The 13,928-nt window shown below is 52.6% G+C and overlaps 1 protein-coding gene and 1 non-coding gene across 9 annotated transcripts in view; both read left to right on the top strand.

Moving 5' to 3' along the window:
- The window catches only part of ITPR1 (inositol 1,4,5-trisphosphate receptor type 1), a 208,280-nt gene that overhangs the window by 183,063 nt on the left and 11,289 nt on the right, over positions 1-13,928 (top strand). For 4 of the 8 annotated variants that reach the window (XM_040358648.1, XM_040358649.1, XM_040358646.1 and 1 more), the window contains 9 exons: positions 1,069-1,261; positions 1,447-1,569; positions 1,648-1,823; positions 2,828-2,992; positions 3,085-3,280; positions 6,280-6,357; positions 6,451-6,596; positions 10,262-10,427; positions 11,469-11,629. In XM_040358648.1, the coding sequence (XP_040214582.1) occupies positions 1,069-1,261; positions 1,447-1,569; positions 1,648-1,823; positions 2,828-2,992; positions 3,085-3,280; positions 6,280-6,357; positions 6,451-6,596; positions 10,262-10,427; positions 11,469-11,629 (1,404 nt within the window). Of the gene's footprint in view, positions 1-1,068; positions 1,262-1,446; positions 1,570-1,647; positions 1,824-2,827; positions 2,993-3,084; positions 3,281-6,279; positions 6,370-6,450; positions 6,597-10,261; positions 10,428-11,468; positions 11,630-13,928 lie in introns of all 8 variants that reach the window. The other 4 variants (XM_040358650.1, XM_040358647.1, XM_040358645.1 and 1 more) reach the window with 1 other exon arrangement.
- On the top strand, positions 8,160-8,318 carry LOC120946302. Its single transcript, XR_005750660.1, has one exon. It is a non-coding gene; the product is annotated as a U1 spliceosomal RNA (small nuclear RNA).

The raw sequence follows: 13,928 nt of genomic DNA, 5'->3' as shown, positions 1-13,928 counted from the left end.
GATGTGGTTGGGTGTGAGGGGACTGGGGGCGATGTGGTTGGGTGTGAGGGGTCTGGGGGCGATGTGGTTGGGTGTGAGGGGACTGGGGGCGATGTGGTTGGGTGTGAGGGGACTGGGGGCGATGTGGTTGGGTGTGAGGGGACTGGGGGCGATGGGTTGGGGGGGGGGACTGGGTTGGAGGGGACTGGGGGCGATGTGGTTGGGTGTGAGGGGACTGGGGGCGATGGCTTGGGTTGGGGGGGACTATGGGCGATGGGTTGGAGGGGACTGGGGGCGATTTTGGTTGGGTGTGAGGGGACTGGGGGCGATGGGTTGGGGGGGGGGGGGGGACTGGGTTGGAGGGGACTGGGGGCGATGGGCTTGGGTTGGAGGAAACTGGGGGTGTTGGGTTGGAGGGGGGGGGGGGGGAGAGACTGTAGGCGATGGGTGTGAGGGGGCTGGGGGCGATGGGTTGGGGGGGACTGGGGGCGATGGGCTCGGGTTGGAGGGGACTGGGGGCGATTGTGTTTGGGTTGGAAGGGACTGGGGCGGAAGGTCTGGGATAATGGATCTCATCATGTCTTGCTCTGTCTCAGATTGTCCGTCTAGACCGCACCATGGAGCAGATTGTGTTTGGGTGTGAGGGGACTGGGGGCGATGGGTTGGGGGGGCGATGGGTGTGAGGGGACTGGGGGTGATGTTGTTGGTTTGTAGGGGACTGGGGGCGATGGGCTTGGGTTGGAGGGGACTGGGGCGGAAGGTCTGGGATAATGGATCTCATCATGTCTTGCGCTCTCTAAGATTGTCCGTCTAGACCGCACCATGGAGCAGATTGTGTTTGGGTGTAAGGGGACTGGGGGCAATGTGGTTGGGTGTGAGGGGACTGGGGGCGATGGGTTGGGTTGGAGGGCACTGGGGGCGATGTGGTTGGGTTGGAGGGGACTGGGGGCGATGTGGTTGGGTTGGGGACTGGGGGCGATGTGGTTGGGTGTGAGGGGACTGGGGGCGATGTGTTTGGGTTGGGGGGGGTGGGGACTGGGGCGGAAAGGTCTGGGATAATGGATCTCATCATGTCTTGCTCTCTCTCAGATTGTCCGTCTAGACCGCACCATGGAACAGATTGTGTTCCCTGTGCCCAGTATCTGTGAATTTCTGACCAAGGAGTCCAAACTGCGAATTTATTACACAACGGAGCGGGATGAACAGGGGAGTAAGATCCACGACTTCTTCCAGCGCTCAGAGGACCTCTTTAATGAGATGAACTGGCAGAAGAAGCTGAGAGGTGAGCAGATGGGGGTCTAGAAGTGGTGGATGGGGGAGGGGTTGCTGGGCCGTGGTTCTGATTCTCCAGTTTGCCGGCAATGGGGCTCTTTGGGTCTTTGTAGAACTGATATTTGTTGAGGGCCTTTATCTAGAAGAGATTCTTCTTTTTGAATATAAAGCTCCATGTTGTGTTGTGTCTTGCAGCTCAGCAAGTCCTCTACTGGTGCTCTCGGAACATGACCTTCTGGAGCAGCATCTCCTTCAACCTGGCCGTCCTCATGAACCTCCTGGTCGCTTTCTTCTACCCCTTTGTTGGTGTCCGAGGAGGTCAGTGATGTACAATTCTGTGACGCACATTTCTGATTGAACCCAATCTTTATTAGACCACGCCCTTTTTCTCTGTAGGCACCCTGGACGCCCGCCTCTCTGGTCTACTCTGGACAGCCATGTTGGTTTCTTTAGCCATAGTTATTGTACTACCCAAGCCTCACGGGATCCGAGCGCTGATCGCCTCCACCATCCTGCGGCTAATCTTCTCTATAGGACTTCAGCCTACGTTGTTTCTGCTGGGTGCTTTTAATGTGAGTGGCGGGGTCTGAGGTCCGTTTTCATTGCGTACCTTCACAGATAAGCCGGATCTTGTCTAGGTGGACCCAGAGCTTAATCAGAGAATAGGTGCAGGTACCCCCCCCCCTCCCCCCCTTCAAGTCACCCCTTGTCTCCGCCCCTATCCGCCTTTGTGCACATCCCTTGGCACCACCCCCTAACCAACTCCCAGTCCGCCCCTTTTAGAAAATGCAGAACCAAGTATCTTTTCTGTATGGAATGTGTTTAATTATAACAAGAAAAGCAGTAAAATAGATATCTCCAGCAATTACAGACCCCAACACCAACAGTAGATCCCTCCAGCAACAATAGACCCCCTCCAGCAAAAAATATCTCCTAGCAGCCAACAATAGACCCTTCCAACAGTCGATCCATCACAACAACAATGACCCTTCCCTCAACAGTAGATCACCCCCCTCCCCCCCAAGCAGCAATAGACACCTCCCTTAGCAATAGACCCCCCCCCCCCCACCAGCAATAACAGACCCTCCCAACTATAGTCTCCTTCCAGCAGCAATAGATCCTCCAGTATATCCCAGCACCCCTTGCCATTACATATATCCAGTGTTAGAGGTGCCGGCCCCCGCATTCCTGCAAAAAAAGCCCTGGGTGGACCTAATTGGCCAATACTCTTCACATTAGATTAGAAGCACACTCTCATGCCTGCCGTCTAGGGCAGGGGTAGGCAACCTGGGGCCCTCCAGCTGTTGTGGAACTACATTTCCCATGAGGCATTGCAAGGCTGGCAGTTGCAATTACTCCCAGAGGCATGATGGGACTTGTAGTTCTGCAACAGCTGGAGGGCCCCAGGTTGCCTCCCCCTGGTCTAGGGTGTCCAAGCAGTAGATTTTATGGTGCTTCCTTCTCCCAGACGGCTCAGGCCGTGTATTGAGGGACGTTTTATGAGGTCTTGTACGGTAATCTTCTCGCAACCGTCGCACTTTGTTGGTGTTCCTCATAGTTTTGGTTTTGCCTTCAGGTGTGCAATAAGGTAATCTTCCTGACCAGCTTTGTTGGGAATCGCGGAACGTTCACAAGAGGTTATGGAGCAATGATCCTGGATGTGGAGTTTCTTTATCATCTCTTGTACCTTCTTATCTGTGCCATGGGTGTCTTTGTACACGAGTTCTTCTACAGCCTGCTGGTGAGTCTCCCTCGTCCTCCCCAAGTCCAGGCATTGGGTTTTTATGCGTTTTCACAAGTCTTATCGTCCTGGTTGCTCTTCTGCCTCCTCAGCTCTTTGACCTGGTCTATCGGGAGGAGACCCTACTGAACGTAATAAAGAGCGTGACGCGGAACGGGCGCTCCATCATCCTCACCGCTGTTCTGGCGCTGATCCTGGTCTACCTGTTCTCCATCGTTGGGTATCTCTTCTTCAAAGATGACTTTATACTGGAAGTGGACCGGCTGCCAAACGAGACCAACTTTCCGGGTGAGCTGCTGTATCTCTGGGTAGAGCCGCACAATTAATCGTTAAATCGTGATCTCGATCAATCCCCCCCCCCCCCCCCCCCCGAAAATCTCCAATGCTGAGTTTGCCGATTCTTTCATAGAACAAGTGGAGAGACTTTATCTGATCTCTCGGCTGTCAAAAGAAAATATCCGGCAGTCTGCCAAGTTTAGATCAAAGGGATAAACTTCTGTGTGTAAAGAAAATATCCCGGCAGTCTGCCAAGTTTATAACATGAAACATTGTAACCAACTTCCTTCTTAGATGAAACTTCTGTGTAAATGAGGGAAGTTTAACCACTTAAAGTCCAAATCTTCTTCTGACACTTGTTTGTTAACCGCTTAAGCCCCAGGCCTGTTTTTCAGACTCTGTGTTTACAAGTTAAAAACCATTTTTTTTGCTAGAAAATTACTTGGAACCCCCAAAAATTATATATATATTTTTTTCTACCACCCGAAAGAATAAAATAGCGGTCATTGCAATACTTTGTCACACCGTATTTGCGCAGTGCTCTTACAAGCGCACTTTTTTGGGGAAAAAATTCACTTTTTTGAATGAAAAAATAAAACGGTAAAGTTAGCCCAATTTTTTTTTTTCAAGACGATGTTACGCCAAGTAAATTGATGCCCAATATGTCACGCTTCAAAATTGCGCTCGCTCGTGGAATGGCGTCAAACCTTTACCCTCCATAGGTAACGCTTAAAAAATTCTACAGGTTGCATGTTTTGAGTTACAGAGGAGGTCTAGCGCTAGAATTATTGCTCTCGCTCCAACGATCGCGGCGATACCTCACTGGTGTGGTTTGAACACCGTTTTCATATGCGGGCGCTGCTCACGTATGCGTTCGCTTCTGCGCGTGGACTCTACGGGACGGGGCGATTTGAAAAAAAATTTTCTTACCGGTATTTATTATACTTGATTTTATTTATTTTTACACTGTTTTTGGGTTGGAGGGGACTGGGGGCGATGGGTTGGAGGGGACTGGGGGCGATGGGTTAGAGGGGACTGGGGGCGATGGGTTAGAGGGGACTGGGGGCGATGGGTTAGAGGGGACTGGGGGCGATGGGTTAGAGGGGACTGGGGGCGATGGGTTAGAGGGGACTGGGGGCGATGGGTTAGAGGGGACTGGGGGCGATGGGTTAGAGGGGACTGGGGGCGATGGGTTAGAGGGGACTGGGGGCGATGGGTTAGAGGGGACTGGGGGCGATGGGTTAGAGGGGACTGGGGGCGATGGGTTAGAGGGGACTGGGGGCGATGGGTTAGAGGGGACTGGGGGCGATGGGTTAGAGGGGACTGGGGGCAATGGGTTGCAGGGGACTGGGGGCGTTTTGATGCCGCTTTCACCCTGCTATGCTATGGAGACAGGTGGGAGCCATCTTGCCCTCTCGATACATGGCAAGCAGGGAGAAGGACCTGATCGCCTCCGCCGCGGCTCCAGTAATCGGCGGTGGGAGGGGGGCCTCTCCCTCTGCCGATAACTGTGATCTTGCGGCGAATCCGCGGTAGAGACCACCATTATCGTTCACAGCACCGCCACCTGAAGAGATGGATATCTTGGTTGTGGCGGCAGCTGCTGCCATTACCGATATATCCCTCTTCAAAAAGAGGACGTATATAGCCGTGCGGGCGGGGCTTAAGTGGTTAAGTTAACCACTTCAATACCGGCCATTTTCACCCCCTTCCTTCCCAGGCCAATTTTTCAGCTTTCAGCGCTGTCACGCTTTGAATGACAATTGCGCGGTCGTGCGACGTGGCTCCCAAACAAAATTGACGTCCTTTTTTCCCTACAAAAAGAACTTTCTTTTGGTGGTATTTGATCACCTCGGCGGTTATTATTTTTTGCGTTATAAACAAAAGTAGAGTGACAATTTTGAAAAAAACAATATTTTTTTTGCTATAATATCCCAATTTTTTTTTTTTAAGAAAAACGTGATTTTTAGTTTAGGGCGATGCGTATTCTTCTACATATTTATGTTAAAAAAATCGCAATAACCGTATAGTGATTGGTTTGCGCAAAAGTTATAGCGCCTACAAAATAGGGGATAATTTATGACTTTTTTTTTTTTTCTTTTTTTTTCTAGTAATGGCGGTTATCAGCGTTTTCTTGTCAGAACTGTGACATTACGGCGGACACATCGGACACTTTTAACACTATTTTGGGACCATTAAGATTTATACAGCGATCAGTGCTATTTAATATGCACTGATTCCTGTATAAAAGTGACTGTCAGGGAAGGGGTTAACACTAGGGGGCGATCCATAGGTTAAATGTGTTCCCTGGGAGTGATTCTTACTGTGGGGGGAGGGGACCGATCGGCGTTCCAATGTACAAGGGACACACATTGGTCTCCTCTCCCTGACAGTACGTGGAGCTCTGTGTTTACACCTCATCATTACACACAGAGCTCCACATCCCTGCTCTGTCATTGCCGATCGCGGGTACGTATCGGACATTGCGGCCGCCAGGCACGCGCATTGGCACCCACGTGACGCAGCGGGCACAGATTTACCCTGATGCGCGGCGGCGCGCAGGGAACTAGTAAATAGGACGCCCTCCTGGCAACTGAGCGCCGCGCTGTAGTGGTTAAAATCAATATTTTGGGAACCCCCAAGCATTATGTATATTTTAGCAGAGACCCTGGGGAATAAAATGGCAGTTGCTGCAATATGTTATTGATTTGCAACTTGCTGATGCCTTAAAACTGGTTGATTGTCACAAAGCATTTAAGTCCCGGAGTATCAGGAAAGCAATACAATGGCTGCTACCGCTGTCCTGAAAATGCTAGTTTTCCTGGCTATCTTAGAACATGTAGTGTTGGAACCCTTGCATGCGTCTTCCAGTCCCGGGTCTCATAAAGTACTGAAGCCCAGAAGATCGCTGTGACGGTCCACCAGTATTTTCCGGGAATGGCGGTCTGCGTTTCCTTCATTGCGTCCCGTAAATCCTCTCCGTCGTTATTCTTTGTGGTCTTCCGTTGCAGAGACGGGGAGCACGATGGCCAGGGAGCTTCTGTACCCCGAAGTGTGCCGGTTGGGGTCGGGAGGGAACTGCACCCACGGTAGGTACACAGGTGGGTGGAGATTTTCTTCTTGCGGGGGAGGGGAATGAATGGCGGGGGATGTAAAATGGATCCTCCCATCTTTTTCCATAGAGGAGCCGCCTCCGGAAGGGGGGGAGGAGGAGGAGGAGAAGGAGCACACCTGTGAGACCCTCCTGATGTGTATCGTGACGGTGCTGAGCCACGGGCTGAGGAGCGGCGGGGGAGTCGGCGATGTTCTGCGCAAGCCATCTAAAGAGGTAACCAATCCGCCGCTCTGATTTCAGAGGACACAATATATTAGATTGCAGATAGACGAGGAGGATTATTGGGATTTTTTAGGTGCAAATAAAATATATTTAAAAGTAATTTTTTTTATTTTGACAAACAAAATATATATATATTTTTTTTAAATATCAGATACAGTAAATCAGTGGTATCAAAACAGCGCTGTATGATGGATTTCCCAACATGTTTCGCCCATATGTTGGGCTTCTTCAGGGGAGGGCTGTCCAGCTGTGAAGTACAAGCCTTCTGTATCAATATTAGATTGCAGTTTTTAATTTTGAGAAGAAATATCTTCAGTACAAAGGGATAGAAAATGCCGAGTGATCCACTATTGACAGAATGTTTCCATCCATCTGCACTGGAGGAAGGCCGAGAACAGGAGATCCTCTGTGTATTCCTCATACAGGATTGGCTGAGCTCTCTCACTTTCACCTGTAGCCCCTCCCACTCTCCCCTTGTGCTTCTGTTACATTGCATCATTCTTGTTATGTGTTTGAGAAAAAAAATGTCCCTCCTTGCATCTCATTGGCTGTCCTCTGTCACTTACCTGCTCCGTGCAGGATCCTCCCCCTTTCTGTACAGTTTAAAGCTGAACTCCGGACACACAAAAAATCCATACATGTGAGCTGCCTTACCTGTCCAAGGATTTGCATGTCCATCCAGTCCTGTAATTTACACAGCTCTGGCAGGAGAAGAGGCCTTTCAATCTGTTTCAGTTCAGGAACACTTTACAAGACTTGTCCCTCCCCCTATCCTTTGATTGGACCGTGAGAAGAGAAGCGGCAGCCTGATGAGCTCATCTGTTACTCTGCTCTCTCCTCCTATCAGAAAAACAAACAAGGCGCCTCTAAGTGCAGAAATATAAAACTTTTAATATCCCCTAAAGGGGTTAAAAACACTTACAAGATGGTGGATGAAGCAGGTATGTAGCAGGTAAGTGTGTCCAGAAGATGTTCCAGTGGCAGGGCAGTCCCAGTCTGATGATAAAGCTTCCAGGGAAGTCCACAAGATAACAGCCAATTTGTGCTGTGAGTGTTTAGAGAACATGGTGATGGAGCCTGGGGATGATGTCAGAGGAAGCGAGACAAAAACCAGCATGGAACACAACCAGGAAGAGGGCAGGAAGTGTGTCATAGAGGCAGGACGCGTTTCAGAACAGCTCATTGGTTCCTTCTTCAGCCAGTGACCTCCATCACCATTGTGTTCTCTAAACACTCACAGCACAAATTGGCTGTTATCTTGTGGACTTCCCTGGAAGCTTTATCATCAGACTGGGACTGCCCTGCTACTGGAACATCTTCTGGACACACTTACCTGCTACATACCTGCTGTGTTTTTAACCCCTTTAAGGGATATTAAAAGTTTTATATTTCTGCACTTAGAGGCGCCTTGTTTTTTTTTCTGTTCCCATTAGAGAGCGCTCGTCTCCCTGAGTGCTGCCTAAGGTGTGTGAAGATCTGCTACCCTCTCCAACACAGACTTTATCTGTCAGGATTCAAATTCTTGGAGCACCCTGGATATACACATTTTTCTCTCCTCCTACCTGGCAGGGGAGACACCATGATCATGAAGGTGGTTCTCCCAGGGCGAGGCACGGCTATTGCACATTCTAGGCGGTGCTGATCGTGGTTGTCTTCCCTGCCGCTTCTCGGCCTTTTGGCTGGGACTGGGTGTGGTATCTGTCCTTATCAGTTGTCAGCGGAGCGCTGAAGCACCTCCTACATGGGGAGGGTGGATGCAATCCAATGATGTCATTGCACCTGGAAGGATGGTTTCAGCAGGGACTACGCCGTGCTGCCCGACAGAATACTGGGGGCCGGCCCATGGTTGAGTCTGAGCCATCTGGAAGGGTGCTCCTGGTGAGGATGGGTGCTGTGCTTGGTCTTGGTCTTTTTGCCGAGTTCTAGTCTGGCCTTCTGGCTGGCTGGTGTAAGTGCTATCTCTGTCGGCGATCCGGTTGGAGGAGCTGGTAATGCCCTGTGGTAGGACAGGGCAGAGCCATGCAAATCCGCTGGGTTGACGGATGGTCTGGAGGGGCTAGTATAGGTGGAGGCTGCTAACTGGAGCGGCAGTTCTCCCCAAGAAAACCTTGAAGGGCTCTCTAGCTGACAGGGGTGGAGGGCTGCACTGGCCAGTCGGGGGGTCGGATATGGAACGAAAAGCCTACGGTGCATGTGCCCCTGGAGTGGCAGTCCAGGGGTATCTGAAGATCACTGTGTGTGAGGGACACATTGATTGAAGGATACCACGGTCACTGCACCAGATACACGCTTTTTTTAGCACCTGCCTCCTGGGCCGGGCCTTTTGGCTAGGACCGGAGGAATTTTTTATTCCTGGCCGGAGGGCCTGGTCATTGTTTCACCACAATGGCCACTTCTTTCACTCTCCTCTCCACTATCCCTTCCCCCACTTTATTTTATTTAAGCCTGTGTTTGTCACTTTTTTGTCTTTTTTTGTTGTGCACGTTTTGTCTCACTGTGTGATTAGTAGGGTGCGGGTCCTCGGGCCAGCCCTGAACGTCTTGGGAGTGGGTGGACATGGCCTTCTGGCTTAGTTCGCCTGCTCTCATGGGGTCTCCCTTCGGGGGAGCCCCACCTAGTACTGGGAGGGTTCTGTTTCGGCAGTCCCTCCGAGGAAGTTGGGTCCGTGTCGGCTTCGGTTGCTCGGACCACAGTACCTCAGTCCCCGTCTGGAGCCTAACGCCCCGGGGGATCAGGGTTATGGGTCCCTCTTCACAGGAGGACCACTTGACGTTGCACCCGTCTGCACGTTTTTGTGAACACTCTTTATGTGTGTGCACATTTTTTCTGCACCGGGTGGAGTTTTTTGGGTGTGTTCACACGCCATAGGCTTTTCAAAAAAAAAAAAATTTTTCTCTCCTCCTATCAGCACATCCCTTGTTGGCACATGAGAACTTCAGCACAACTTATTGGCGATTTGTGCTGCTTCTCCCTCTCCCTGTCTGAGCTCTGCTGGACATCAACTGCAAAAGGCTGATAAGTCAAATTACAGTACTTGCATTCATCAATACAAAGAAAGATGATGAATGCAGATCGGTAATCATTTGGTGTCCTTGTAGCTCTGGAGTTCATCTTTAAAGCAGAATGCGAGCCTAAAAATGTTCCCTCCCCGCCCCCTTTGCCCCCTCTCCTGCGTAAGTGTTTAAAATAACTAAAAAAAAAGTGTACTTGCCTTTTAAGTCAAGTGATCCTGTAGCTTCGGCTCCCCTATGTCGGTAAGCGGCGGCTGCAGGGGAGAAGAGGGAGCAGCGACAATGGCTGGAACACGGGAGCCTATTGGTGACATCACAGCTATTGTCACATGCTCCATGCCATTGGGGGGCCGGAGCTGCAGGATCATGTGACTGGACCAAGAAAAAAAGTCTTGCTGTGTTGCGATTGGCTCTGCCATGGAGAATTTACTTTTTCCATCACCTCTGCTCGTGTGAACATTCCCAGCAGTACAATGGTCAGAACCAAATCCTGACCCTCCAGTCATACCTCCCAGGTCACATGTGAGGGGGGGGGGGTCCCAGAAAATCCCATAGAAGCACCGGGAGGTTTTCATGTTGTGCCCCACATGACTGTTATCCCCCCACAATGAAGTGATTACCGGAGACTTTCTTCCCTCTTTGCAGGAGCCGCTGTTTGCCGCTCGCGTCATTTACGACCTGCTCTTCTTCTTCATGGTCATCATCATCGTCCTGAATTTAATCTTCGGGGTCATCATTGACACGTTCGCTGATCTGAGGAGTGAGAAGCAAAAGAAGGAAGAAGTTCTGAAGACCACGTGTTTCATTTGTGGTGGGTTCTTTCAGGGCGTCTGGTTTTCTGATGATAGGGCCACTTAGGCAATGCAGTAAGATACAAGGTCCGCCTACAATGCCCGGGCCCCTCCCCTTTTATAAATCTCCTATTATTGGGTGTAAAATGTACCGGAAAAGCAAATCTCCTGAGAAGACGCTCTTCCAATGGAGTCCTCAAGAATCTTCCTGTAAGGAGGGTGACCTTGCACCGAGCAATGCCGGCGGTGAGGTAAGTAGGGGGAAGCTGGACAATGATATTTACTTAAGGAGATGCAATTTAAGGTAGTTTGATTTCTTTTGGCATCTGTCAAAAGATCCCTAAAACTGTTAAGCCCTGAAGATGGATCCTCTTGTAGGCCATGGAAGGAGGGTAGATCCTCTTGTAGGCCACGGAAGGAGGGTGGCTGTCCTTGCGGGTGGCGGAAGGAGGGTGGCTGCCCTTGCGGGTGGCGGAAGGAGGGTGGCTGCCCTAAGGTGGGTGGCGGAAGGAGGGTAGTTTCCCTTGCGGAAGGAGGGTGGCTGCCCTTGTGGGTGGCGGAAGGAGGGTGGCTGCCCTTGCGGGTGGCGGAAGGAGGGTGGCTGCCCTTGCGGGTGGCGGAAGGAGGGTGGCTGCCCTTGCGGGTGGCGGAAGGAGGGTGGCTGCCCTTGCGGGTGGCGGAAGGAGGGGGGTGGCGGAAGGAGGGCGGCTGCCCTTGTGGGTGGCGGAAGGAGGGCGGCTGCCCTTGTGGGTGGCGGAAGGAGGGCGTCTGCCCTTGTGGGTGGCGGAAGGAGGGTGGCTGCCCTTGCGGGTGGCGGAAGGAGGGTGTCTGCCCTTGCGGGTGGCGGAAGGAGGGTGGCTGCCCTTGCGGGTGGCGGAAGGAGGGTGGCTGCCCTTGCGGGTGGCGGAAGGAGGGTGGCTGCCCTTGCGGGTGGCGGAAGGAGGGTGGCTGCCCTTGCGGGTGGCGGAAGGAGGGTGGCTGCCCTTGCGGGTGGCGGAAGGAGGGTGAAAAGAAGAAATGAGAGATCGGTCACTGATGACGACCTTGTCTGTCACTCCTAGGTCTGGAACGGGACAAGTTTGACAATAAAACGGTGACGTTTGAAGAGCACATTAAGGAGGAACACAACATGTGGCATTATTTGTTCTTTATTGTTCTGGTGAAAGTGAAAGATTCTACGGAGTATACTGGACCCGAGAGCTACGTGGCGGAGATGATAAAGGTGAGATCAGCTGGGGATCCACCATGTTGCTCTGAATGTCGCATTGTACAAAGAATAAGGAAAGATATGAAAGCCAATCTTTGTGATCCTTTGAATTAAACCCCCCCCCCCCCCCATCAATGGTGGACAGTGTACAGGTAGCAGCTGATTGGGTGGCTCTGTCCAAGCAGTTTCCACACACCACTTTGCTAGGAATGTCAAAATACAGGATAAGAACCGGTTACCTGTATACTATCTGACCAAACGTTGGCGAACACTTGGCCATCACACCTTGTTAGGACCTGCAGTGGTTCTGGTCCTGCGGCCTTCTTTCCGTCCACCAATCGCTGAGCATAAGTGATTATCGCTACCATAGGAGGTAGAGGGATAGGGGAGATAAATGCAGTTTCCAGGATGATTCTTCCCAATGGTTAGAAAATTCCCCCAAACATGAGCCAAGACTTCATGAAGGGGGTACCAGGCATAGAACATCTTTATTGAGAAGGCAGGCTCTTATATACACCAAAAAGAATACTTGCAGTAATCAGATGGACAATGACACACTCCACCCACAACATCATACAATGACACAATCCACCCCCAACAGCATACAATGGGTACTAACGAGCCTCCAATACACATTTATCAATAGAAATTCACACAATACAGTGTCTTGAGAGTCTAAAGTTCATTTACATGACGGTAGCAGACGACATTACCACAGCAAGCTTTTATAGTACACCCGCCCTCTCTCTGCCTGGGAGATATTGAGATCAGTTAAGGAATAAACCAAATATCTCCAGGCAGAGAGCATACAATTTTCCCAAAAGTTGGAACACCCCTTTCCACACAAGGTATCCCTACAATTAACATATCCCCTGATAGCCCCAATCTGGGGGACCAACATATCCAAATTTCGCCCAGATCGGTCCAGGGGTTCTTTAAAAGAAAACCAAACCTATGAGAAAATACTGAATAAAGTCTATTTTCTTCACACACCTAATATGAACTTGTTGGGTGTCCCATTCCAAAACCTTGGCCTTTATTTTGTAGCTAAAACGCCGTTCGCTCTTTTTGGAAGGCTTTGAAATGTGCCTGTAGGAATTGGTGTCCAATCGGCCAAAAGAACGTTTTCTTGGTCCAATCCATCCCAGGGGTAGTCGTTAGGGGGTGAGGTCGGGGTGGTCGTTGGGGGGTGAGGTCGGGGTGGTCGTTGGGGGGTGAGGTCGGGGTGGTCGTTGGGGGGTGAGGTCGGGGTGGTCGTTGGGGGGTGAGGTCGGGGTGGTCGTTGGGGGTGAGGTCGGGGTGGTCGTTGGGGGTGAGGTCGGGGTGGTCGTTGGGGGTGAGGTCGGGGTGGTCGTTGGGGGTGAGGTCGGGGTGGTCGTTGGGGGTGAGGTCGGGGTGGTCGTTGGGGGTGAGGTCGGGGTGGTCGTTGGGGGTGAGGTCGGGGTGGTCGTTGGGGGTGAGGTCGGGGTGGTCGTTGGGGGTGAGGTCGGGGTGGTCGTTGGGGGTGAGGTCGGGGGGGTGAGGTCGGGGTGGTCGTTGGGGGGTGAGGTCGGGGTGGTCGTTGGGGGGTGAGGTCGGGGTGGTCGTTGGGGGGGGTGAGGTCGGGGTGGTCGTTGGGGGGGTGAGGTCGGGGTGGTCGTTGGGGGGGTGAGGTCGGGGTGGTCGTTGGGGGGGGGGGGGGGGTGAGGTCGGGGTGGTCGTTGGGGGGGGGGGGGGGTGAGGTTGGGGGGGGTATGGTCAGTGGTGGTCGTTGGGGGTATGGTCGGTGGTGGTCGTTGGGGGTGAGGTCGGGGTGGTCGTTGGGGGGTGAGGTCGGGGTGGTCGTTGGGGGGGGTGAGGTCAGGGTGGTCGGGGGGGGGGGGGAGGTTGGGGGGGTGAGGTTGGGGTGGTCGTTGGGGGTGAGGTTGGGGTGGTCGTTGGGGGTGAGGTCGGGGTGGTCGTTGGGGGTGAGGTTGGGGGGGTATGGTCGGTGGTGGTCGTTGGGGGGTGAGGTTGGGGTGGTCGTTGGGGGGTGAGGTCGGGGTGGTCGTTGGGGGGGGGGGGGGGGGGGGGTCGAGGTGGTCGTTGGGGGTTGTGGTCGTTGGGGGTGAGGTTGGGGGGGGGGGGGGGGGGGGGGGGTGTGAGGTCGGGGTGGTCGTTGGGGGTTGTGGTCGTTGGGGGTGAAGTCAGGGTGGTCGTTGGGGGTTGTGGTCGTTGGGGGTGAAGTCAGGGTGGTCGTTGGGGGTGAGGTCGGGGTGGTCGTTGGGGGTGAGGTCGGGGTGGTTGTTGGTGGGTGAGGTCGTGGTGGTCGTTAGGGGGGGACGTGAGGTCGGGG

This window comes from Rana temporaria, chromosome 7 (assembly GCF_905171775.1).
Source record: "Rana temporaria chromosome 7, aRanTem1.1, whole genome shotgun sequence".
Classification (NCBI taxonomy): domain Eukaryota; kingdom Metazoa; phylum Chordata; class Amphibia; order Anura; family Ranidae; genus Rana; species Rana temporaria.
The sequence above is the reverse complement of the archived record's forward strand: the minus strand, read 5'-3'. Positions and strand labels throughout refer to the sequence as shown.